The 27,206-nt window shown below is 38.5% G+C and overlaps 1 protein-coding gene across 3 annotated transcripts; it reads left to right on the top strand.

Annotated features, from left to right (window-relative positions):
* Window positions 1–1,108: 1,108 nt before the first annotated feature.
* On the top strand, window positions 1,109–27,206 carry cuedc1b (CUE domain containing 1b). 3 transcript variants are annotated; one of them, XM_036562627.1, is made up of 12 exons: window positions 1,124–1,438; window positions 1,831–1,998; window positions 14,975–15,603; window positions 18,458–18,585; window positions 19,859–20,045; window positions 20,212–20,434; window positions 20,992–21,054; window positions 21,312–21,395; window positions 21,511–21,604; window positions 22,897–22,955; window positions 23,311–23,380; window positions 24,806–27,206. In XM_036562627.1, coding segments are annotated over exons 3-12 (1,212 nt in total). In that variant the 5' UTR covers window positions 1,124–1,438; window positions 1,831–1,998; window positions 14,975–15,300; the 3' UTR covers window positions 24,807–27,206. The 3 variants fall into 3 exon arrangements, with proteins under 3 accessions (XP_036418527.1, XP_036418520.1, XP_036418534.1); XM_036562634.1 differs by lacking the exon at window positions 1,831–1,998 and having other exon boundaries at window positions 1,109–1,438; XM_036562641.1 differs by lacking the exons at window positions 1,124–1,438; window positions 1,831–1,998 and adding an exon at window positions 13,057–13,208.

Below are 27,206 nucleotides of genomic sequence, written 5' to 3'. Positions count from 1 at the left end.
AAACAAGCAATTTCACCAGTGCTCTCATTTACATCTTAAAGGCACAGTAACAAAAACAGCCTGCTAAATTCTACACACTTCAAAAAGATGGTTCTTCAAAGGTTCTTTAATAAAGGCAGTGGTTCTATTTACATTCCTGAAATCTATATAGAACTATTTCATTAATAAATGGTTCTTTGCATGGTGAGATGGTTCTTCAGATTAATGAAGAATGTGTTGTGTATGATTCCATACAGAACCTTTTTGAAAAGGATTCTATATAACACCAAAAAAGGTTCTTCTTTTGTGGCAAGCTTGACATCGTAACAATAGCAGAATCCTTTTTGCTATATAGAACCCTTTTCAAAAAGGTTCTGTATAGAACCACACACAACACATTCTCCATCAATCTGAAGAACCATTTCACCATGCCAATTGTTACTTTGAGTGCTCATGGATCTATAAAGAACCATTGTCTTTACTAAGGAACCCTTGAAGAAGGTGGTGATTTTTTTAAGTGTATAAGGGAAAAACAGAGGCTGGGAAAGGGTCCTGTAAAATGAATTATGACTATTTTTGGTAACAAAACCCATAAATGACAGAAGTAGGAAAAAATGAAATAGAAAAAAGGATGGAGCCCTGCTGGTGACATCCTGTATGAATAAAAATACTGCATGGCCATGACTTAGTAAGGCAGGGGAATGAGATAGTTAAGTCGTGGCCATGACTTAGTAAGGCATGGGAACGAGATAGTTAAGTCGTGGCCACGACTTAGTAAGACATGGGAACGAGATCATAATGCATGGCCACGATTTAGTAAGGCGTGGGAATGAGATCCTAATGCGGGGCCACGACTTAGAAAGGCATGATCTCGTTCCCATGTCTCACTAAGTCGTGGCCACGACTTATCTCAATCCCACCCTTATGCATTAGGATCTCGTTCCCATGCCTTACGAAGTCGTGGCCACGCGTTATTTTTATTTATACGGAATGTCACCAGCAGGGCTCCGTAGAAAAATATAGGGCATTTGTACTTTAATTCCCAGAATACTTTTTGTGAGTGCAGTGATGAGATTGCATGTTTATCCGGTCATGGTGGTGGAGAAATCCGGCTGCATTTCTGCTCTCTCTCCACTAGGAAGCTGTCTGCCCCTTTGTTCCCCCCGACTCTCCCTCAGCCGTTTCCCCTCCTCATCCCTCCTGATTCGAGCAGACGCACAACGGCACCATGTCGGGCAGCGGGGGCTGCACACTCACTTAGTTCAGGATCGCTGCACTTTAGAAATCGTCGCTGTCAGCGCCCACCCTCACTCGGAGCCGAGGAGAGGCGTTTTAATGCTGATTTTACTCCTCGACAGACTGGAGGAGAAGTGTGGGAGAGGAGGAGAAGAGGATCTGTGGGTCTGATCGGCGCTGCTCTCGCCAGCTGCTGCTGTCCGCCGGAGTGAGGAGCCGAGCGGTGAGCTAACCTGCTAACCTTTACTGTGAAACCTTCCTCCACAGGCTGTTTTTATTACTCACATTTCACGACTAAACACACTTACTTCTAAACTGAGCCGAGCGCTTGCTGTTCGGTTTCATTCCCCTGTGCCTGTTTGGGATCTCGGGTCCTGTTGAGCTTTTCTGTTTGTCCAACTCGACTGTGCGCTTGTTGTTAAACTGGAGCGGCCTCCCTTCACTCCCCTCACAGCGGCTAGGAGGCAACACGAACACCTCATATTTTAAAGACAGAAAGGAGCACACGTCCAGTCTTAAACAAGCGCTTATGCCAGTTTGCAAGCTAAGAACACGCGACAAGATATTTATCGTCAGTTAGCGTTACCCATCCACTTTTTCCTTTCTTTTTCCCAGGGTGTCCCTGTCCTGGCTAGGCGCTAACGCTAGGCTAGTGGAGGATCCTGCACTGTGGGCTGCTGCATTGATAGCATATGGGATTTGTTATGGACTGGGGATATGAGGAGCCGCTGGAGTAGATAAAGCTCCCCACAGAGTTATTTCATTCATCTCATCGATACAAAGGTTGGTGGATTTAGCTTTTCACCCCCCTTGATTTTGTGCGTGCTCTCGTGTGGGTCATGTAAGTTAATATGAATAGGTTTCTATATTAATCAGAGCTTCTTTATGAGGTCTTGTCAACACAAGTAGTTGACTAAAAATGACATTCATTTCTGGGCACTTTTCAATGTTATCCTTGTCTAAGCCACTAACATTTATTATAGGCAGTTATTCTGTATGTCCTGTTGTCTCTTTAAGGTTTCTGTGCTTTTAAAAAAATCTTTTTAGGAAGCAGTCAGAATCAACAATAATAAGTCTTTACAATCTGAACAGCAGTAAAATTCGCTCTTTAAATGGTATCATGAATCTGGTGGTACCTTCTTGATGTCACCATCTAAATAACTAGATGCATTCATATGAGTTGAAACTGGTTATTATTCAGTTTTGTTGTTGATTGAAAGGCAGTAATAGAGGAGGAGGTCCTAAAGTCCTGTGTGGTAGACAGCTGGTGTCAGTCCTCTCCCCACTGAAGGGCTTTGAATCGTGTATGGCCACTGATCCTCTTTTTGCGCTGCTTAAAGACACCACAAAGGCGTATGGACCATAGTATAGGTTCTCAAGCTAATCCAGCTGCATGACTGTGTCCACCACAACAGTGAGTGGGGGGCTTGGAGATCACTACTGTTATATATATATTCTTCTTCCAGTATAGATCAATTTGTAGTTGCCCAGTTCTGCCGTGTGCCATGCAGACCCAGAAGACTGTATTGTCTGTTTTTTAAACGACCGCATGACCAATCAAATTCTCAGAGTTAGGACTCACTTCAGTGCAAAGAAGTGCTAATTTATCTCATTTTACTCTTAAGAGTTCTCTGGTCGACCGTTATTTGTGTCACCTTGGATGGGGTCAGACGTTGTTTAAACCCCTACCAGGTTTCTCCTGTGGAGCTGAATAGAGATCTGTATTGATGGACATTAGTGTAAGGCTGACAGCAGGAAATGCAGGATCGGATATCACAGGGTAAAAGAGAATGAACCTGATCCAGTTCTGTAACAAATCCGTCCTGAAATAGCACACTGATGTTTTTAGCTGTGTACTGCTTTCTTTCTTTAGGGTAGTAGAGTGTTTAAGTACTTTGAACATTATAGTTTACTTATAGATGGCAAAGTGTTTTAATTAAAAATAACTAATTTAAAGTGTAGTAGTTTTTAAAGCCAAAATAGCGAATCATAGTGGTGTGACGATTCATTCAATTTGTCGGTTCCCCCAGTGTAAATTTTAATTACTGTCTAGAACGACTTGTGAGCCTGCATGTGTCGTCTAAGTTTTTATATGTACTATTGATGATGGTGAAATAGTGATAAATACACAAAAAAGTTGTACTGTTTTGCCTAAGAACACCTTGCATGCACCTCTCTGCCATGAATGGGTTTTAAAATATATTTTAGGCTAAAGCCTTATCACAAAACTATTATGAAACAATGTATCGGGCATCAGGCAGTGTATTTATAACAATTCAATATCATACTTTTCTTTGAGGAAACTTAAAGGCATTAACTGCATTAAAAGCTTCGGATGTCTGGTTCCTATCATTGCCACTGTGAACAATTCTGACTCTATAAGTTTCTTTAGAATGGGCCATTTCATTAACCACTCTGAATGATTTTATTTCCATGCTAATGATGTAATTACACAGAAATTTTTGAAACTCTTTGGAAATTCCCCCTTAATTCAAGTGTCTTAACGGGCTGCATTGCTTTTTATAGGCAATTCAAAAGGTAGCATTTCTCTGTGCTTGGTTTAGCCTCCCAGGAGAAGGCGGCAGACTTCTGTTCCCCCTGTGGCAGATGGCCCAGGAAAGGGCTGCTAAGATCATTGCCATCATTATTAATTTTATGGCACGAATCCTGACAGATGCACCAGGGGACACACTCTGGAGACTTTCATGAAGCTGGGTATTCAAGTCATGCACCTGAAATTAGATTTCTCCCTTCCTTCCTCTCTCCAGTCTCTCCTCTTCCGGTCACTCCCAAATAATCCTATTATCAAAAACCTCCAGATTCAGCCCTTGTCCTTCCGTTGTTGTGCTCATGAAAGTGTACTCCGTGTGTAATGAGGGGTCCTGTTTCCAGAGTGAAGGAGGGACAGAGGATCTGAAGCACTGCGTGATTCTTTGCTGTCATTGCTGAAAACGAGGAACTTAAAGTACAAGGTCAAGACTAGGGCTTCATCAAGTATTGCTGTGGAAGCCTCAAGATAGTGCTGGGCTGTGGTTTGTTGCCACATGACAATATAAATATTCAGTTTTAGCAGCGTTGATAGATGGGTGTTTTAGGTAGTTTGGAAACATTTGTTCAAAATACATAAAAGTTTACTTTCTGAAAAATATAATAATGTGTAAGATTCCCTTTGGTGTAATTATAAAAAAGGAAAACAGAGCAAAACAGTTAAATCAATACAGCCTACGTCAGGTTTGCAAAACATTCTTTTTGCACAAAAGATTCATTAGTGCAAGCTTATAATCTGATACTGTAATATTTTTGGAAAATATTGTGACATTGATTTTTATCAGCACCTCCCAGCACTGCCTTAAGGAAGACGCCAGCCAATCAAATAGTTCCAAATATGAAAGATGTAAATATAGATTTCTACTGATATATGATTTAGTTCAGTATACGTGATTTTTAATCCTATTTGAGCATATCTGGTGTTGAATTTGTCTAGGTGATATCAAATAAGGGGCTGTAACATTTTTAAAGATTTATTTTTGTTCTGTGCTTGTTCTTGCTGCATGAAGCAAGTGTCACTCACCTTAAATAATAATCAGAGTGACAGCGGAACTGTCTGTGGGTCTGTCTGACTGTCTCGTCTCTCTCTTTTCTGTTTCTTCCGAGTTGCTGTCGGCCAGTCAGTTTCACTACTCCTTAGAAGCTTTTTGTGCATTTCCCTGATCCAGAGTCAAAAATAACAATACACTGTCTTGCCTTCCTTTCTGAAATCTTAGATCAGTGAACCAAACCATAAACCTTGAATAAGCCATATTACCACTTAAAATTGTTTTGCATTATATATTAACTCAGGGATGGATTTTAGGTTAATATAATGTGTGTTCATTGTAAAGAGGCAGTTTCATGCCAATGCAACTCAACAATTTTCATTATGTGCTGTGAGCATATTGAAAAGCCTCAGGCGCTTCAGTTTCTATGGGTGTTTTATTGAAAAAGGTATTAGCGTGGATACAGGAGACATAATAGTTTTGGTCCATTAATGCTGGTTGATGAATGTTGTTAGTACTTTTCCTATACCAATAGTATCATGCTATGCCTATTGTCTTGATTCTGTGGAGCTTTAATTATATACTACACAGAATGGTATGGCTCAGATTGGATGTCGCTGCCCTCTGACATAATAAGCCCCAAAAATTACAATGCATTTGTTGGCATCTTTAGTTGAAAAAAAAAAGTAATTTGACTTTGGAGGCATGCGTAGTATAAGCCCCTTCCCCAGCCCACCGGCATTACTCTGGTGCCTAGTTTTGATCACTGACAGTGGTTTCCACAAAACAGCACTTTTTTTGAAAGTATGGAAATCGTTACACCTTTTGATTGTGTAACATGTCGCAATCACAAGATGTAACAATGTAGTCGCAGTACTGCAGTATTAATGATTAACTGATTAATCAGTAGCCAAAAAACACATAAATGTTTGACCAATGCTTTTGGTTAAAATGTAAATTTAAATTCAGATAAACAGTTGATATTCGAATAGGTGGTTGTTTCAACTTGAGGACAGTTTTTTAATTGTACGCATATTTGTTTGTTAACTAATGTGTTATAAAGGTAAGTAACTAGACGACATTTCGTTACTGTCATATTCGTTACACTATGTTTTTTCATTCAAAAAAGCCCAAAGACCTGCGTGTATGAAGCGCAGTGCTGTGTCTGATGTTTTCATGGGTTGGGTCTGTGATTTTATTTATTTATTTATTTATTTATTTATTTCGGTTTAATAACGGTCTGTTGTCAAAGGAATTTGCCAAAATTTGCATCTTTAATATAGATTGTACTTCTTTTATGTCTCTTGCCAGGCAAAAACAACAAATATTTAACTTTACAAAGTTGATATTCCATTCAGTGTGATTCACAGCATTGGTTTGAATGTCTTCCGCTTTTCAGTGCTTTCAGCGTGTCCCTAAAAAACCCAGCAGCACAAACCTGGTCCCCGTCTCTCACCGCAAACAGCCTGGCTTCAGAGTGAATGAGCACTGGCAGCCAAACTTCCCCAGACTGTGTGATTGATTATACTCTGTCTTAGCTCTGTTTTGCAGTCAGTTAGGTCTTGTCCAGACGCCAAGGCGTTGTAGTGAAACTGCCTCGCTCCGTGTGGAGAGTGTCAGAAAATGTGTGGAAACTGAATCGGAGGGACGCTTTCCAAGTCCTCCCCAGTTGGCCTGTTTTGTTCATCTGTTTAGCAAACAGCCACATTTTCTTGCTTCCGACTGCGCTTTTCCTGCTCTTTTACTTGATTATTTTCCAGCGGATCCGAGGGTTTGACAGTAGGACCTAGTCGGCGGTGTCATACATATTATATTACCCTTGTTCCATTTTTGTGACATGGTGCTCAAACTGATTCAGCCTGTGGTGCATCATGGCTTTTCAGTAGATCATCCAAATTTAGATAGAGGCTATTTTATGTAGCATACTGCTCAAATGACTGCCTCTTACATCCATGTTTGTTTCTTGCTCTCTTCGCTAAAATTCCAGCTCTTTTTTTCCTGCTTGTTTCTTCTTCTCTTAATTTCTGCTTTCTATGGAATGAGGAAGGAGTAGGCGGGGGGGTCATTCTCTTGTTCTTAGTTGTCTTTCTCACTTCCTGTAATGGTGTGTCTGTTGATTGATGTAATTTGAATTGTGTTGTGGTGGTGTATATGTCAGATTTACTGGCAACGTGAATGTGAATTGGGTGAGTTCATCAGTTGGGTTGAGGCAAATACATGTGTGTGTGTATGTTTGTAATACATGTGTGTGTGTGTGTGTGTGTGTGTGTGTGTGTGTGTGTAATACATGTGTGTGTAATACGTGTGTGTGTGTGTGTGTGTGTGTGTGTAAAAAGCACAAAACAGTTTTTTAATGAGACACCATATGGGTCTCACAAAAACAACAACAATTCTAACTTTTGACTTTTTGCTTTAACACCTTTCAGAGGGCAGTGTTGAATAAAATTCAAAAATAAAATCTTAGCCTGATTAATTAGTAACGGTAAGTGGTCCTTCGAAGTTATTCAGCCTGCACTGGTGTTGTGGTGCTGTGAAGGATTTGGCGCTGTTTTAGGAAGTCTCATTCATTTTATGATAAAGCACATCTTTAAAATGCCTGGTCCAGGCCTGTGAAAACAGACCTTCCAGTCTCTGTTTTGTCTTTGTCAGCTGTCAAAACAACATGAGCTATGGCCTGTTTACAGAGGAGCAGGACAAAAGTGCTGTCCTGAGTCTGGAGGGCTTGTTGGGTCTCAAAGCTGGCACCACTGTAAAAATGAGAAGCAGGGAAGAGTAGAAGGGGAATAGGATTAATGTTCACATAAGAGTCAGAAGATATTAGTGTCTTGAGTCCAGAATGTTTTCTTGTTGGGACTTATTGTCCCTCTGAGACTCACTATGAGGGTGAAATAGGGATGGGCTAAAATAGAGTAGGCCAGTAACCTCTACAGTGTCCAGTTTTATTTCATCTTGACACTTCTTAGATTGTTGATTCATACATTATATTGAGCTACTAACAGGAGGGGGCAATATGATCGGGCCTGCATCAACAATTTATTGGCCCCTGGATGCAGATGTTTGGTGGGCCCCTACCTGGCTACCTTTTTTGGGTGTTTGTGAAGTTTTTTACTATATTACAGCAGGTTACATGAACACTATGCAGCACCACGATGGTGGCTCACAGATCGCAGTGTTGGGCACATCGTCACTGTAAGCACATTTTTTTTGGTCAATTGAGACAAAACAAGCAAGATTACACACATTAATAGGAGAGCATTATCAAAAACCAGTGTGATCAGTGCAACTTCCCTATAAAGTATTTGTTCTCTCTTGACAAAGCAAAACATTTACCCAGTGAAGACAAAAAATAAAAATCAGACAGCTGAGATGTACATAATAAAAATGGAAAACAGCAGCAAACTTAAAAACCCAAACCTCCAAGCATACTGCCGCAGCTGGCGAGGAATTTTTTTTTTCCATTTTTATTTTCTTACCTCTGTTGACTTGGAGTGTGTGGAAGTTGACACTTTGCAGATCACTACCAAAAAGGACAATGCAGCTTTCTATATTAACTGACGTGTTATTTTCGGCTTTGGAAATGGGCATCCTCTACTCTTCCCACCACATTTTTTCTCATAGTTGCTTGCTCGGGCCCCCCAGGGCACACGCCTGTAGAACCCATGGGATGATTTGGTATATATCCTGGTATAGAGTAGTGGGCTTATGCCAACAACAGGTCTTGGACAAGATTTCTAATACTATGTTTGCCTGCCTCTGTAACATGATTAAATTGTAAGTTGCTCTGGAAGATAACGTTTGCGAAGAGCATTAATGTAAATAACTAAAATTTGTGTCATGATGTTGTCTACTGTCCAGATAAGAACCAAAAAAATTATACCAAAAAAAAATTAAGCCATTGATTAAAATCAGAATGCTTACGTGATTTCAGTGTGCATATCAAAGCTTACTGATTATGTAATCCTATCCTCCCCCCTTTTAGAATAAAGCTGAAAGTCGTAAATGAGAGACAAAATATCTAGTTAATTATGTGTCGACGGCACTCATGGATTCTTTGTGGTTTTAATGGTGATGCTGGCCCAGTTGCTCTCAAAGCCTGCTTTTCTAAATGGTGTTATTTAAGTACTGCAACATCTGGTTGTCTGTTGGCCAACTGCCAGCCTGCAGACAGGATGTGATGTGATTTTTTTTTCCCGTAATTTACATCATACATTCTCTACAGTAAGAGGTCGTCCACACTGGTGCATGAATTTACTTGTACTGTCTCATGACAGTTGCAACCTGAGAGGGTTGTGTTTTTATTGGTTCACTTAAGTTTTTCCAAGCATTCTAGCCTACATTCCGAGCAGCTTGACCTGCTTATATTGGTTGCTTCAAAAGCCCCAGAGCAGGCAAGCTGTTCCTATTAGTGTTCAAGCCAGCACCTTTACTGTTTGTTGTAAATGTAACTTCAGTGTGCTGCATCTCTGCTTTATGGTCTCTCACATTTCTGTGTGATGTTTGTGAAGCTGCTATACACAAGATACTAAAACTGCTGTACACAGATCACTTAGATAAACTAGGCGGTACATGTTACAAAGCAGCAGGTCTATTAGTTTTCCTCTTGGAAAGAACTCTCAGCCGCAATGGCTATGATGTATTTCCTATACTGTAGGAAAATGGTAAAGAAACAGCTATGAAAGTGTCATACAATGTGAACAATCCTGAAAATAGAAGGTTTGTCCCACAAGAAAGAATTTGGAGAAAATGAATGAATGATATGAATATTTTGATAATACAGATTTTCTCTGTATTTTGGCCACTAATCCACACGAAAACAGCATTTTTGTTCACTAGAAACAGATTTTTTAAAATGCTCTCCAGGTTGGAGAAAAATATGTTGAAAATTTTGTTTTTAGAGTTTTTGTGTGGCCGGGCAAAACACAGCTTTTGAAAACGCTGACATCACGACACTGATTTGTGCATGTCTGTTGCTGTTCTCATTTATTGAGCATGCAGAATTCTGATATGACTGACAACTGGGTTGTTTCTGTGGCTCAGAATTTTTTAACAGAATTTTTAGGTGATTTGGGAGTTGATGACATTTATAATTAAATTTATTATTATTTTATTTAATCACCGTCTACTTTGAGCTCCACCTTCACATGGCAGTGGATTAGTTTAGAAATTTCACACTTTTTGTTTTCTACCGTATGAAGTCTACGGTCCTACATTTAGCCCAAATCTTTCATGGTTGTCCACAGGTACTTATAGTAGGTTAGATAAAGCACACCACACATACATACGCTTAGAAGTATATTCTCACATTTAAGAAAATGTACTCTTATTTTTACCTAAAAAATCTACACATTATTGATTGTGGAAGCCCAAACTTGCTACACTCACCAACCAATGAAACAACACACCCAAACAGAAAGACCATACCTACTGCTGGACTATTGTGGCCAGTCATTCTGGAGTTACATTCACTTAAATGGATACTACTTTTATTTTTTTTAACACTATTAATGCTATTTTTAGTTGGATCGACTGTACATTACAGGTCACAGGCCTGCTTGGTTTATTATGGTCAGATTTGAAAGAGTAGGTTGTATTTTGCCTTTATGTAGTTGGAAACACCCAGCCAACTTCTTAGTCCTCCAAATATTCTGGCCAAAAACACACATTACACTATACTCCTATAGTGTAATGAATACACTGCTATAATATACTCTTTTGACATACTGTTTAGTGTGGTGGTATGTGGTTTTTTGTTGTAGGCTCTTTCTCTTCTGAATGCTAAGATGAGCTGCAGTTGTGGTGTAAGGCAGTAAGGGTAGTGGAATTAATCTTTTTGGAAAAATCAGTTTAGTTCGATAGTCCAGGCCTGTCTTGGCTTCTGAGTAGTTCTTGCCTCTGTGTTACTGATTTAATCTATTTGGACACAGTCTGGACAGGGCAAGCCTGCTTCCGTTTGATAATCATCTGTGTCTATGTGATACATTTCTGAGTAAAGAACAGGGAAGCCATAGGTTTTTAAAACATGAACACAGTGCTGTTCTTTATCCTTTATGTGTCTGGTATATATTGACGATTATATTGACAAAAAAAAGTCCCAGCGTCTCTCGATGGAACAGTCTGATTCTAATTGTAAGGATGGTATTTATAATCTCGTTGCATTTAATTTGACAGTTTTGTTTTTAGGTCCCTTAGATTAGTCAGCAAAGCTTACAAGGAAGACGTGGCTGCAGCATGAAGACTTTGTGAAGTGAGTAAAGACGAAGCTTCACTCTGAAGCTAACAGGAGCTCCACTTCGCCATTGCTGTAACAGCTTTAGACAAAGAGCTCTGGATTCTATTGCTAAATATAGCAGGATCTCAAACGCAGATTAATATAGTGTTGTCTGAACAACTGGAGAGTGCATGGCGAGGGCACAGTGAAGCTTTCAGTCTGGTCTTTCAGCACTGATGGAACCTGACAAGTGTTTTTAAGGCCGTTTCCCAGTGTCTTTCATAAGTGGTTTCTTTTTAAACCAGGACTGTTCAATATTAGACTGAAAATCTCAAGAAGGGCCCATCAGTAGCCTCATCCTTTGTTAGTGTGTATCAGTTTTGTTCTTCTCGAGTGAATTGTGGTGTGCTATTAGAGGTTGATATAAGTCATTAGCAGTGTGTCTTTTTTCAGCATGTTGTGTGGATGTATCACGTTCCACATTTTAGCATACTGTGTGGCATCCTGTTTCCCATTTCCTGCTTCCTAAGGCAGGAGCCCTTTTAAGGCAGAGTTTCCTTGTTGAAATATCCATTAGAGACAGAGAGCTACGTATTTGTGTCAAAGGGGAGCGCAAATTTTCAAACACTAAGATTTAAACAAAGAAGCTATGTAGATGTTAGCTTTTGTGTGGAAGTGTAAAAGATCTGCGTAGTAAAAGACAGTTTTGAAAGGTTAAATTAGGAGTGGGCAATAGGACGATATTTTATCGCTCTCGTCATGCTGCAGTATAGGTTTAATATGGTCAGAACAATATCAAAACACTGACCAACTGCATGTTCCATTACAATTTTAGCATAATTAGTCCTGTAAACTATTGAATAAAAATCATTTTATTCATAGTTTTGATAGTATGTGGCACTTCTGGTTCTTTTTTCCTGTGTTCCAACTTACCAAACCTCAGGAAAACAAAATATTCCAGTGAATATCATGTATCTTGAAAATGTCTTTCCGTGATATTGTATTTTTGTCATGTCGCCAACCCCCAGTTTGAATCGAACATACTTGGAGCTCCTTATGAGTTTATAAATAAATGGAGTTTACTTCGTAACCTGCACTGATCTTCAGGAATTGTTGTACAGTGCTGTTTAAGTTACCCTTTCTAAGGTAGTAATCAGAATACAGTAACTTTTTACTTTTTTAGGAGACTGTTAATGTTTGTTTTTCAGTGACAAAAGAGTACTGTAACTTCATTTACGTAAGAGAATTTTTCATGAAACAAATTAACAGAAGAATTACATGAAGAAACCTGCCAATGAGTAACAGCGAGGAACCGTGTGAATTAAATAAAAATTTCAGCAGCAGTTTTTCCCATGTGACTTACCAGTTTGTATTCTGAATACATTACTTTTTATGTATTGTGACGGAATACATTACTGAATACATGTAGGACAGTGTATTTAGTATTCAGCCATCATTTCTTTTTCAAAGTGTTTTGTCTCACTCTGATTGTTATTGACCTGAATCATTGCTTTGTTATGCCTAGAAAAGAAGACATTTATAAAATCCTCTAATTTATTTAGAAACTGCTCCATTTTTTATTATTTTTCCTTCTAATTGAAATTAAATCTTGCCAGTAATAGATAAAGTGCTCATCCTTTCCTCTGTTGAACTTGTTGTTGGTGGCCTTTCTCTCTAAAGGCATCTTCGTGTGTTGTCAAGGCATCATGGTGCCCAAACAGAATGATTAATGAGATGCAAATCGGAGGCTTCCAGTTTAGAATCTCAGACAATACAGAGTAAATCTCAAGCCTCAGGCATGGCCAGGCAACTACAGCTTGCCTCACAGCTTCACAGCTCTGTCCTTAAGAGACAACTTCAGGACACGGACTACATATTCTCATTTTGCACAAAGCATCCTGTTTACATCATAAAGTATCTCCATGCCAACGAGCGGTTGGCAAAGTGCTCTGGGTCCTGGCAGTGCCATGTGGGCCTGGCTTCAGCTCGGCTGGGTGCATTGTTTCCCCAGAGCAGGGATTTCTCTACCCAGCACTGAGAAGTGGGGGTTGACAGGGGGGGGGCACTGAAGTGGCCAAGGGGAACAGAACAGACCATCACAGGGAAATTTCAATGACCTCTACAGACTCCCACATTTTTAGAATTCCTATTTTGACATTCCTGTTGGAAGAAGATATGGGCTGGCCTTCTAGACGGTGACAGAGCACAAGTGGATATTCGGTTTTAGTCAAGGAGTAGATAAAGTGCAGGTAAAGCTAAATATGCGTTTGTTTCTGTAAAGTTTGCCTTTTTGATATTTGATATTTTCTTTATTATTTTATATATATATACACACACACATCTATCTATCTATCTATATATAGTGTGTGTGTGTGTGTGTGTGTATGTATATATATATATATATATATATATATATATATATATATATATATATATAAAAATAAAAATAAAAGAGAGAGAGAGAGAGAGAAAAAAAAAATTGGTTTTCATATATATACACCCCTGTTGATTCATTGTTGAAAACGTTTTAGGGAAGAACATGTGCCATATATACTATATACTATGTATGAATATGCAGTTTGAAAATGTTCGCTAGCTTTGCACACTGCACATCTATTGGGCTGAAATGCCACTCAAGCACTGTGTATTTTTCCTTCCGTAATGGCTCACTTTCAGGATAATGGATCACTTGTAACTGCAGCTGTTGCTCCTTGATCTGTGCTACTAAAATGCAGTGTTAGCCAGCAGTTTCATAGACACATGTTTGGCCTAATACTAATCTGATGCAGCCCAGTGTGAAAAAAAAATAAATAAAAATAATAATAATAAAATTAATAATAATCTCAGAAAAGCCAAACACCATTTTAGGTGATCTAAGCTAAGCTCTTCTTCTGTGAGCTATACCTTTGGTTCTTTTGATGTTTAACCATAGTGATTCACCAGTGTGTTTTATATATATTTCTATATATATATGTGTGGGTGTCTGTGTGTGTGTCTGTGTGTGTGTCTGTGTGTGTGTCTGTGTGTGTGTCTGTGTGTGTCTGTGTGTGTCTGTGTGTGTGTCTGTGTGTGTGTCTGTGTGTGTGTCTGTGTGTGTGTCTGTGTGTGTGTGATGGTGGCAAATTCTGTTCTTTATTACTAGATGGATGTTCTTGGAAGCATCAGCAGAAGTACTCACAAAAATGATAATAGGATACATATTAATAGCAACATGTTTTCTTTCAGTAATTTTGAGAGTCACTCTGAAGTGGAGGCAGGAGAAAAGAAAGTTATTGCATGTGATTTTATTTGTAATTTTGTCAAATAAAAGGAAAAGCCAAAAGAAAACCACACTTGCAAGACAAGCATGTAAAATATTATCCCTATGGGAAGTATTCTTTTTCTTCTTATGCTAAATGAACTTAAATGACTGCTGTTAACCATTACAGAGCAAAATGGCCTGATGAATAGGCCACGCTGATCTCATTTTGATAAACGGAAATTAGCTGGTTATTAAATTATGTGGGCTAATTTTCATCCTAATGGGTAACAAGTCGACTACTGCACTGCAGTTTAGAAAGCCATGTTCTGATTTTGGTTCTTGAATGCTTATGGTCCTAAGGTTTCCTGTGGAGATTGAATTTAGGAAACAAGGATGTTTTAAGTTGCTTTGTAACTCCCTGAATGATCACTCACTGAAGAAGTGCTTCCTGGGGAACACTGATGTACATATTTTTATTGAATTTCTCACTCTGTTTTTTTCCCACCTTGTAGAGAAGGTGACTCATTAGAGGTTTTGTGCTTTTAGCCTCTTTCCTTCTGCTTAGTTCTCTATGCACGTCATCAGTTCTGTTCTCCATGGATACAGCACTTTGTAGAATAGTCTGTCATAGTCATGAACCTCAAAATAAACTGTTTTCCTAAGCAAGCAAATGAGAGATGAAAAATCTAAAGAATCCAAGTCCCAGTGTCCTAGGTTCTTTTGTCTTATTCTCTTTCTCATCTGTTTTGTTTTCCATTCTGCGTTCATTTATAGACCCAGAAGAACTGATGGAGAGCTACTGGCAACGTTATCTGGAGGCCTAGGCCACAAGACATTGGACGCCATACTTTCTCCTTGCAGCCATTCCGTTACTATTATATTGGATGCAGCTGAACAAGCAGAAAAAGAGAAAGAAGGCCTTCTCTTTCCTCAGTGGACTCACATAATTCCAGAGTGATGAAAAAGTTGGCTTGAAAAGCTGTGGTGCTTTGAGACAAATCCAAGTGGATACACAAGAGAAAAGTTATAGTTAGACTCGTTTTGGCGCCATCACTTTGTGGGTGGTGTAATCTCTCAGGCAGGAAACACGTCCCTGTAGGATGACCAGTCTCTTTCGACGGAGCAGCAGCAATGGCAGCTCTCGTGGCGGCAGCGGAGGAGGCTCGACCACCGGAGAGCTCAATAATAGCAGGTCCAACCGACAGGTGCGGCGGCTGGAGTTCAACCAGGCCATGGAGGACTTCAAAACCATGTTCCCCAGCATGGACTACGAGGTGATCGAGTGTGTTCTGCGCTCTAACAATGGGGCGGTGGATGCTACCATTGACCAGCTGTTGCAGATGAGCATTGAGGGCAACGGATCGGACGATAGCTCAGACTCTGACGACAGCATCCCACCAGAGGTAACACACCATATGCTCTTGTCCACTAGGACAACTATGCTAGAGCTGATATGATGCTCATGACCAGTCATTGGTTTATCACAATTCATGACTTTTTTGCATTTTCCAGTTTGCAAAATTTTGACAAGTCCTGCCTCCCTTTGTTAGTGTTGCAAGCTGTCCAGACTGCCTGGTAGTATGTGCAGCACACTGAAGTGTATTAACAGATTAAAAAGGTTCGTTAGCACAAAGTAAAACTTAGAAACACACGAAAGCATGTTTGAGATTTGAAAATATGAATGTAGACCAATTTAAATTGAAATTGGTCTTTGGACACCATGTTTACATTAATCAGAACAGGGATTTCAGCAGGTTTTAATGTTTAATAAGGTGAAAGTTTGAGCTGCCTCTTTGGATGAGCTAATGCTGAAGCTTACACTGAACATAGAGCATTGTTAATGTAGCTTTACACAGAATGTTTTTAATTGCAGATGTGAACACTGTACAGTCCAGTTTAATATAATTTATCAAGCTAACTGTCAATAGCTGAGCTAAGAACTGATCTAACTTGGCTAACTGATCTTAAATGTTCTGTAACATTATTTATCATTAGACATAATATTAAAATTGTTTAGCAAATACAGAAACCAAAATAAAGTTTAGCTTACCTTAGAGCCAATATAAGACTGCCTATTAATAGTGTTGCCACTGAGCTGCCTGTGTGGTCTTCTGTGTAGTTTAAATTTTAACTTTTTCAGAAATGAATTAACACACCACTCTCCAGATGATCAGGATAAGTCTGAAATAAATTTTACTCAGCAACACTTTAAGTTCCTCTTAATGGCCTAACCTGAGAGCCTGATAGCCTAATAATTCTGACTACTGCCGCTCCCGTTCTCACTGCGGGTTTGTTCTGAGGACTTGTGTCAAAGTTTGTCTTTCACTTCATGGAGGAGGTAGCGCTTAGAGACGACAGTGAGAGGCATTATTTTGCAAAGGGTAAATTGGATCACAAGGTGTGAGGGAAGTAATTACTGTTTGTGCCTCTGGTCAGATGGTAATCTAAATCAGTTTATCACTTGTTTAAGTAAGCAAACTATGCCTGAACCATAGGGCAATGTGATCAGATATCGTTGATGATATGAAAGACTATAACAGTACTGTTAATTAGGGATGCATGATGATATCAGATTCATATTGCTAATGTCAGATATTTGTTTTAAAAAATCATTGACATCGGACAGATGTTTAAATTTTACAGATTTTCAACCGATATTTGATGATAGTTTTTGTCCTCTAGAATAGCGGAATGTTTAGGCGATGCTGGGCTACTGTGATAAAATGCATTTTATTCATTTTAATGCATTTGTGACCCTCTACAAAACAAGTGTTACATTTCTCTGTACCACTAATCCAGGTGGGTTTTGTCCAAATTTTAATGTTTTATAAATGTTTATGGCATCAGCAGATAAATATGAAAAACATCATAGAATTCCTGTATCAGTGCAGCATCCTTAGTGCTTCATCCTTGTGGTACACAAGCTTCATGCAAGTTTTTCTGAGCTTATTCAGTTGAAAATGGTAACATAGGCTAAATTCAGCAAGTCTCTTCTCATCTATCTCATTATTCCGCTGAAGTGAGTGTGATTATGATCGATGTTCTCCCAAGCCGGGCTCTCTCTCGCCTGTCTCCCCTGATTTCAGACACTGTTTGAGCAGCTATGCTCATACACTGAAACCTTTCCATGCTGAGACATGCTGCAGCCTCTCTCTGGCTCTGCCGTCCCCGCATTCAGCACTGCATTAGTCCTCTCTTTCATGGCTCAGTGGAGATGCTGAGCCATGACTTAGATTAAATCCCCACTCAAGCATGAACTGCAGTATGTTTTGTATGCATGTAGTGTCTTCATGATTCACAATGAGTACACAAAAGTTGTTGCATTTTTTCCTCAATATTTAGGGGTTTGTTATTGTCTCCTTGTATCATTCTGATCTTTTAGGAGATTATGTTTTTCTGTTTGAATACAGTTGCAGCCTTTGGCAGTTTTACCTGTATCATAGTAGGAATGTTTTTCTTTTTTTATTAGAGAGAGCAGGGCACAAACAAAGGTACGAGTAAAGGTACATGGTGTGTGTGTGTGTGTGTGTGTGTATATATATATATATATATATATATATATGAAAATATATATATATATATGAAAAAAAAAATATATATATATATAAATATAAATATATATATATATATAAATATAAATATATAATTTTTTGTTGTGTAGATATATTCGTTTATTTGCCGTCTTGTTGGTTGAAATGTAGCACTGTTTTGAAGCAACTCACCAAAAGAGCTAGCCAGGCTAAAACACAGGTTAGTTGTCAAATTTGTAGATAGATAAATATGCAGTAAAATATATTTCAAATTTTGGTGCTGATATTTGATCTTCTGTTTTGCGGTGAAAAATAAATTTGCCACATTACTCACATTATTTATTATGCAGATATTTTTATGTATTTGGGTTGGAAATCTCCTGGTTTCAAACAACATAAAATTGTATTGAATTAACAGTGTTTGCATCATTTTACTAAACTTTTAGCAAATGTTACAGGTAGCCCCTCTGCCTCTTACAATGAAGCATATCTGTTGTACCACTTTTGGCTGAATTATTTGTGAACAGAAGGTGCCAGAAACAACATTCAGGTTTTCGTTTGTAGCAGAGATCTGCTTTTTTTTGTAGTTATAAAGGTTTTCTTATGATGGTTTCACAGAAGGCAGTTTCAGATCTCTCTTTATTTTGTTTGGCATTTGAGAGTTCTGAAGGCTAATTGCATATCCTGTTCTTTGTTTTGTGTTGTATGGCTCTCTAATCTACATCAGATTCTAGAAAGAACCCTTGAGCCAGACAGCTCAGACGAGGAGCCACCTCCAGTCTACTCTCCGCCCGCCTATGACATGCATATATATGACAGGAAATATCCTAATGCTCCGCCTACTCCACCCCCCAGGTAAAAAAACAAAGAAAGAAAAAAAAGGATGATGTTCTCTGTTTCTCTGTTACTGTACATTTTATTCTGAGAAGAAACATTTTGTATCCAATCTTTGTTTTAAAATGGAATCAAACTGTAAGCATAGTTCTTTAGATCACAGAGTTCATAAAATTGTGGAATCTCTTCTCTGGGTCTGGATGTAATGGGGCTACCAAAAGCCACAGAACGCATTTTTCTTTTAAGCTATTTCTCTTCTGATGCCACCTGGTGTTCATAAGTCAAACTGCCGGGAGCCTGCAGTTGGCCTTCAGTCTTAGTGTGTGTGAGGGGAATAATTACTGTTTGCACAGGATCAGATAGTAATCAGTATCTGTCTCAATCAGTTTATTCATGGTACAAGTGCCCATGAATTAGTGGTTAGATAGAGGCCAAATAACTAAACCACTTCAGGCACTGCTAGTGGCTATTGTGCAGTATGAAAATGTACAGGAGTGGGGCACCTCCTCAGTTCCTCACTCTTATGACTACATAACTTTATTGATTTCATAGTAGCTACTAAATAATTCATAGGATATATAGTAGTTAATAATTCATAATAAGTCTTAATACCAGCAGGAAACAGAAAACATAATGTATAATTTCCAAGTCAACCACAATGTCATGAAAGTGGAGATGATGTTATTGTTCAGTATGACTTTTCTCGACCTGCTCTGCCTTTGTTACATGCCTAAAATTGGAAGAATTTTTAGAGGTGGGCAAGAGACACGTTTTGATGGAAAAAAACAAGAATTTTGTCTTGGAAAAATTATACTGTGGATCATGTTTAATAAGACCAGGGACATGAACTAATGAGGTGAAAAAAAAGTCACTTTTGATTTGAGGTTGACTTTAAAATAACTAAATAGAATAGAATTGAATGCTTTTATTTTTGCTGCACAGCACTACAATGAAATGTAAGGTGCAGTACCAGATGGTGCAAGAAGTGTAAAATTACTAAAATGTATTATAACATCTAGTTAAGAAAGAACAACACATTAACACTATTCACATAGGAGCATGCATAAACCCTACATACTAACAATTCCAAAATTAACCAACACATTCATGCATCATTATTGCACATATTGCATCAACTACAATATAATAAAATAATAAGCCCATGGTTCAAGGAGTTCAAGGGTTAGTCTATCTATTCTATCAACACTCCTGCCTGTACAGTTTTAATATGTGAGCTTGCTCTTCCACTGAATACAGGTATAGTAAATCAGTTTTTAATTTTATGTCACTGCAGGTTTGAAGCCCAACCCCCTCCATCACAGCCCCTTTCATCACAGCCCGCTCCAGCACAGCCCGCTCCAGCACAGCCCGCTCCAGGGCACCAGCAGACCCGCAGTTACAGGAATTGGAACCCTCCATTACTTGGCAACTTGCCGGATGACTTCCTGCGAATTTTACCCCAGCAGTTAGACAGTATACAGGTGCATTAGTGTAAATTCACTGTAACTGAAATAGTCGCTCTAGCTTGTATCATTACATGATTGACTTTTATTTCTTCATCATAATTTTAGATAGGTCTGTAAGTGGTGTGCTGATCATTTCATGTTTCACTTAAACTCTCACATTCCTTCTTGTTTTTCTCCTCAGAGCTCTCAGAGTGGTTTCTCTGACCCCTCTTCTTCCTCAGCGTCTTCCTTGTCATCAGTGCCGCAGCGGGCTGCCTGCGCCGCTGCAGTGTCTGGAGCGTCTGAGCAGGAGCGAAAGCTGAAGCAGTACCTGGAGGATGAGCGCATCGCTCTCTTCCTGCAGAATGAGGAATTTATGAAGGAGCTGCAGCGCAACCGGGAGTTCCTTATCGCGCTGGAACGAGGCACATATACTTCATCTCTTTGTTTCTTGTACATTCATGTACTCTCACACATGCACCCTACATTTAAGAAAAGTTTGGAGTTGTGGTGAGATATCATGAGGCTGCGAAGAGGGTGTGTAGAATTAAATGTTACACACCAGAAGGTATTTTTAGATGTATTTTTTATTTCATATTTTAAAAATTTTAGGAAAGAGAATAAGCTATGAAATTATAAATGTGCTGTAATTTTTTCCCAAAATTCAACTATTTACAATTTTTTGTTAATTGACTCGTCTGAAATCTGATGCATTCTCAATGTTAATTTTGTTATAGCTTCATTCTTGGTACTGTCTAGATTTCTTGGATTTCTTAGATGTCTTATACAATTTATTATAAAAGTAGAATGAACTATTATAATTTATACATTTTTCTGCAGCCATATATTGAAGATATTGCTTCCAAACATTTATATGGTGACCCCAAGCTTTGAATGGTAGTGCAATTGTGAGCTTCAGAATGGTCAACCTTCTTCTGTCCATGGCAGCTGTTTTTATCAGGACATCTTTCTTTCTTTTTAGATCGGCTGAAATATGAGTCAAAGAAATCCAAGTCAGGTCATTCATCAGCTGGAAACTCAGCAGGTAAATATCCTCCACCTGCGCCATACAGTATATGTGGCTGTCATTTGTTTTGGTTTATTTATTGTTATGTGTACAACAATAGTGTATGTGTTGTTCTTAATAATAAGTAGCATCTCCACAACTCCACTGAGAGGTAGATTATGCTCCTGATTAAATTGAACCAGCTTAGATGCTTTTCTTATGATGCGGTGTCATAGATTATTAAAGTTTAGAACCAAATGCATTTTTCATGATTCTATGCATCTTCATTGCTCCAGGTGACCACCACTACACTCCTGGATCCATAGAGGGAGTGTCAGATGATGCTTTGTTCAGAGACAAACTCAAGCACATGGGAAAATGTGAGACCATATCTCTGAGAAACTGAATTTAGGAATTTAGGGAAACACTCTTTCTTAGAATTCCAAAAGGACAGTATAAGCCGTTTCTAATTTCATATTTGCATCTCTTTCACAGCCACCAGAAAGAAACTGTTTGAAATTGCCAAAGGGTTTTCAGAAAAGACAAAGCGAAGAAAGTCCAAAAGGAAAACACTCCTGAGGCATCATTCGTATCCTTCACACAGCTCATTTTCAGCATTGCGTTTTAAGACAAGTGTGGAGAAAGTATGAAGTAACAGTAGATAAAATTTAGGTGCCAGTCAGCCTCCAAAGTCATGACTAGAATTTAATGTTTTTAGGAATTTTACCCATTTTTCCCTCAATTACACATGGCCAGTTCCACCCGCTGAGCGCGTTGACATGCACTCTAATCTGATTGTAATCAAATTTCTGCAGTTATCTGATTATTCAAATGGTCATGCAAACAGCATACTCCGATTTCTTAAATTGGAGTAAGGTCTAGAAATCCGATAAATAGAGCTGGATTTTAACTCAGTAATCAGATCTTTCAGTGCATGTAAACTCTTACTCGGATTTCTTTCGGATTTCTCAGATTGCGCGTGTGCGAAACAGACCGGAAATAAGCAAGCAGCGTTGCCGCAAAATAGCAGCAAAACACTTTTGGAGCGACACTGAAACCAACTAAATGCTTGACGAAATTAAGGATTTAAATTTTCTTCGTCTTCTACAAGATGTGTGTTCATATTTTCAGGTGAAGTGGCTCAGTGTTTTTAAAAAAACCAGCAGGATGAAGTTGAGTTGTGCATTACGTTTACATCACGTCTACCTGTTAGTTTATTGGCCGGTTGCAGAGCAGAAATCCAATTACTGCCTGACTCATGTAGACTCTGAGTTTTCATTATCTGATTACTCAAGTGCATGTAAACATGTTGATTGGATCACTGACAAAGTCTGATTTTCTGCAGTTATCAGATTATTAAGTACATGTAAACACACACTGTCTAGGTCTGCTGATGAAACATTGTCAGAAAAAGGTATTGTACAACTACATTTTGTTTATCAGGTACAAACAGTGTAAATGTACCCTCAAAGGTACAACAGTGGCCTTAATGTAAACTACATTTGCTTTCCCAGAGGAAAGGGGCATATTTGTACCTTATCTTAAACATTTTAAACAGAAAAATATAATAAAAAGCCTTGTAAAATAAAAATATATACTTGCAATGGAACATGGTACGATTATTTTCCCACAGTAAAGGTACTAAAGACGTTACCACAATGACCAGAGGGGTACTGCCACCCCAGTGACAGTTAAGTACCTTTTTTCTGAGAGTGTAGCTACTAGCACTTTATTCTATGTTTAGTACTGGCAGTACTCAATTAAGTTTTACACTGTCATGTTAAAAACTTTGTCGAAATAATATAATGTATGCTTTTTGAGTCATTAGGCGTCCTGGTATTTCTGCACATCTTTTGAAGTTTGTCTTAATCAGTCTCTCAGACTAGGCACTGCCAACTCTACTGCCAATTTATTGGATGATGTGGAGGGAAACCCCTGTGGTAAGTGAGACACTTTGCCAAAGCATGTATTTCCATGGGCCATTTTGAACTGGTCATCTGGCCAGGATAGATAGATCTCATCACCTCAGTCACACAAAAACAAATGTTGTGCTGTAGCTGTAAAAATTTTTTTACACCAAACCTCACATCAGCAAGAATCTCACTGAAGTACTTTTTGTGACCAAAAATAAGTAGGTATTCTTTCTGTACTCCAGCATTTTGCTATTTTGACGTGTAAACCCAAGAAAAAACACAAAAACAAAAAGCTGATAAAGGGAACAGATAAGAGACACTCTCTTTGCTAACAAGTAGAAGATAGCAACAGTATAATGCTGTTATCTGTGTCTGTGTTTAGAGGAAGAAAGTCAGCTCAGAAGATTGGCCACTCAGGAAGAAGAGCGGCCCCACAGGGAAGCGCTTTCATGGTGAGTGGTCATACCACTGTGCAGAGAATCTGGTCACTTTTCTTAGTCATTGTTTTGCTTGATACAGTGAATTAAGCATTTTCACACCGTTCACTAGAAGGGTTGTTTAACATTTATAGTTTGTCAGTTAAAGAGTAAAGCCATGTATCAAAAGAACTATATCTAGTTTTCCTGGCCCCTGTAATAATATAAATGCACAGAGCAAACTGTTTACATCAGGAAACATACAAAACAGCAAGAGTGTTGAAATTTGCATTCTTTTATTATATAGGAATGGAAGAAGGATTTTGGGAAAAATTAACTATAGATGGTTTTGGGGTTTTTGTGCTTTTGTTTGAGCAACATGTGCCTGTACTGCATTATTCAGTTTAAAGTCTAAAACATATGCCAGTATTGTAGGATCATTCTTTATTTTAGCTGTCAGTTCGTTCATTTGTCTTGCTTGAACAGGCAACACAAATCAAATCACATTGTACAAATTGCTGCCAAACCCCTCACGTGCCTAGCCTAGCACAGTTCACACAGATGGCACTTGTTAAGTAAAATACTAATTTCAGGGTTGCTATTTATAGTCTATCCTCCCAAGTTTACCAAGGAAGGGATGTGGTTATCCAAGAAATCCAATGTGAACACTGTCACTAATGCAATAAAGACAGTACAAAAAATTAAACAAAGCAAATAATAAGTACACTAGGCTGTAGGAAACACTTATGGAAACAGTAGTACACTGTGCAGTCTTCAGTAGTGCTTGAAACTTATTGACAGTGTTCTCTTGCTAGCTTCTGTTCCTGTGTTGTCTTGTGGGGGGGGTCACTGCAACTCTTGATTGCTATAAAGCAGACCAAACATCAGAGTTTTTAGCAGTTGTTTGTTAATGGTGTTGTTGGAACATTTAGGTAACATTTGGATTATTGTGCACTTCAAAACAAATTTTGTTTTAAAGTGCAGTTTTTCAGGTTACAATGTTTAAAACTATGTTAGGAATCCTGCAAAAATCAAGATCATTTTGTTCAATCAGTTGGTGTGGGTAATACGGCTGCCCTTCTCGTAGCAGAATGGGGTTTGATTCCCTGCCCAGGCAAGTGACGCTATACCTTGAGCAAGACTCCTAACAATGCATTCTCCTACCTCAGTAACTGTTTTTAAAAAGGATTTCTTAGGGTTTTTTAGGGGGCATCATCTGTGAAATTGTATTTGCTTGAAATGTGTGTGTTTGGCTGTTCAGCTTGAAGCTTAAAGAAATACTCTGTAACATGAATAAATTGAGTCATTCTGGGTAAGAGCATCTGCAAAGTGCTTAAAAGTACATTCAAAACATTTGCAACTCTCAGATGTAGAGATTGCTGCGTAATTCTTGTCACAGAAGCATAGTCAGTAATATTATGGATAAGACCTTCACTCAGCATGTGTTATTTGTTATTTCAGATCCCTCCAGCCATTTGGCATATTCAAGGTTCCATGGTGACAGCAGAATGACCCATGGCAGGTGGTCCTGTAGCTCTGTGGCTCTTCCCTTTATTTCAGAGCAGCCTATCACAGGCTCCAGAGGAACTGTCCCCGCTCACACAGAAAGGAACTGGTGATTCTGAAGCAGCCTTGTAACGAGCATATAATTATCTGCATTATATTAACTGTATTATAACTATTTGTTAATATATGGTTTCATATGTAAAAATGAACAGATACAGTATTCATTTCATGATTTTTTTTTTTCTCTCGGAGAATCCCTGTATAATGAAAATAATTGATTTGTACTAGTTTTTGTTTGTGGACTAATTTTTACTTTACATATGATTTTTTTTTCCCCCTAGTTATTTATGATTTGAGCAACATGTGGCTCATTACTATTTGAAAAGAATGACATTACAGAATTTCTAGATATTGGTCCCAAGTATTCAATCCAACTAATGGACATAAGTTTCAGTGCATTAATGTGGAATGTTTTCAACAGAGCATCTGACTGAATCCCCAAGAATCCAACCCTTTAAGTATTTGACACATGAAATGTATTTACAGTGTCCACATCTGATTAGTCAGTCCATTCTTACTGATTACAGTATCACCAAAATGCCTTCCTAATCCATTTTCTGTAGAATAGAGTTAAGGGCATATAAATTGGTTATTTCAGTGACCTCATGCCTCCACACTGTACAACCACAAGCAAAACTAATGGCTAATTCAGCCAGTTCAAATGGCAAATTCTCATCCTGCTACACTATGTTCTCCTGTGTAGACAGATGATGTGCAGTCTGTGATGCTGTTACAATGCTTAAATAATTCCTATTTTCCAAAATCAAATTTCAGAAGTGTTTTTTTTACACAAATATGGGCAAGGGCACAGATCTATGTGTGACCTTGCATCTCTACTTGCACTGCCATATCTGTTTCATAATGTATTTTAATACAAAGTTTCTTTTCTAGCTTTTCTGGGAGAAAGATACATGAAAAGGTGAAGCCAGTATTAAAATAATCTAAACAAATTTAATTTTATGCCAGTAAATTTTTTTATTCTAATATTTTTTGGATCAGCAGAATGTGTTGCTGAATTAGGTGCACAGAACAATTTGACTGATGCTGTCATTGTTAGTTTTATGGGTAGTTGATATTTGAAATGATTTGGGATTCTGTGTAGAGCAGTGCGATTCTGCAGGGTGGGAAAATGTCTGTGCTGTGCAAGAACGCGACCTCCTGTACCATTAATATTTAGCACCAACTCAGTGTGATACTAGCATAGTGGGAGATTACTGTCTTTGTGTTGTCATCACCTGCTTCCGTCAGTTCTCTGTCAGGAAAATTACTTGTGCCATCCACGTAGTGTGTCATTAGTAAATTTGACCTGCTTTTACAAAGGATCTCTTAGGTTTTTATTATAGGGGAGCTCATCTAGTGTGTTTGAAACACTGTTTGGCTGTCAAATTTTGAATAGACATTTATATTTCACCCTTACTGGTTCTAGAAAGCACATTTCTTCAGCTCTGGTCATGCACAATTCAGTGTTTTCCCTGTTATAACATTCTTGGTTTAGGTAATGATAAGCTTAAAGGTCTACTCTAACATTTTTCAGCCTAAAATTAAAATAGCATGGCTGCAGCACCTGTGCATTGGCTCCAATTATGTGCTTACGGCCAACAAGTGTTCTGTTATTTTACTAGGCACAGCAAAACATGTTGAAATTGTTGTCCTCAGTAATCATCTGTATAGATGCCACAAATAGAGACTAGGTTTAAAAACACTGGAATATTCCTTTAACCTATTAATATCTGAAAGATTACACATCAGTTCATATGTTCTCTGAGCTTATGCTCAGTTTTGTAAATGACTCAAACCATATGGCTGCAAAAGGAGTTTTAATCACCTAAAGTTAAAATAAACCACAGTTAACGATTCTGGAGAACGATTATTGATATTTGAACAGCAAAACAAATACACCCCTCTCTTCAGTGCTCCTTCAGAAGCTCCATCCCACAAATTCATGGACAGGCATTGCCAAGGTGAACTACACCTGGTTAGCAAACTTGTCTTTTAGGTCTTCGTGGTCATAAAACCGTTTGCAACTGTTGTATAGACAAATGCCATGATAATGTTAGAGTGAAAAACGACACAGCAAGTAATGTAACAATGTAAGAAACATTAGCTAGGTTGTGGATTAGCAAACTCACTACTGTTGCTGCCATTAAGCTAACCAGTTGTTATTAGCTGTCACAAACATTAGCAAATGGGACAAAACAATACAGACCTGGTTCTGTGGTGCAGCAAAAATAAGTTAATGTTACCCACCTGTCAAGCAGAAATAGGGCAATCCCTTTTCATGCCTTTCAACTCTCGA

Source organism: Colossoma macropomum, unplaced genomic scaffold (assembly GCF_904425465.1).
Source record: "Colossoma macropomum unplaced genomic scaffold, Colossoma_macropomum, whole genome shotgun sequence".
Lineage (NCBI taxonomy): Eukaryota > Metazoa > Chordata > Actinopteri > Characiformes > Serrasalmidae > Colossoma > Colossoma macropomum.
The sequence above is the reverse complement of the archived record's forward strand: the minus strand, read 5'-3'. Positions and strand labels throughout refer to the sequence as shown.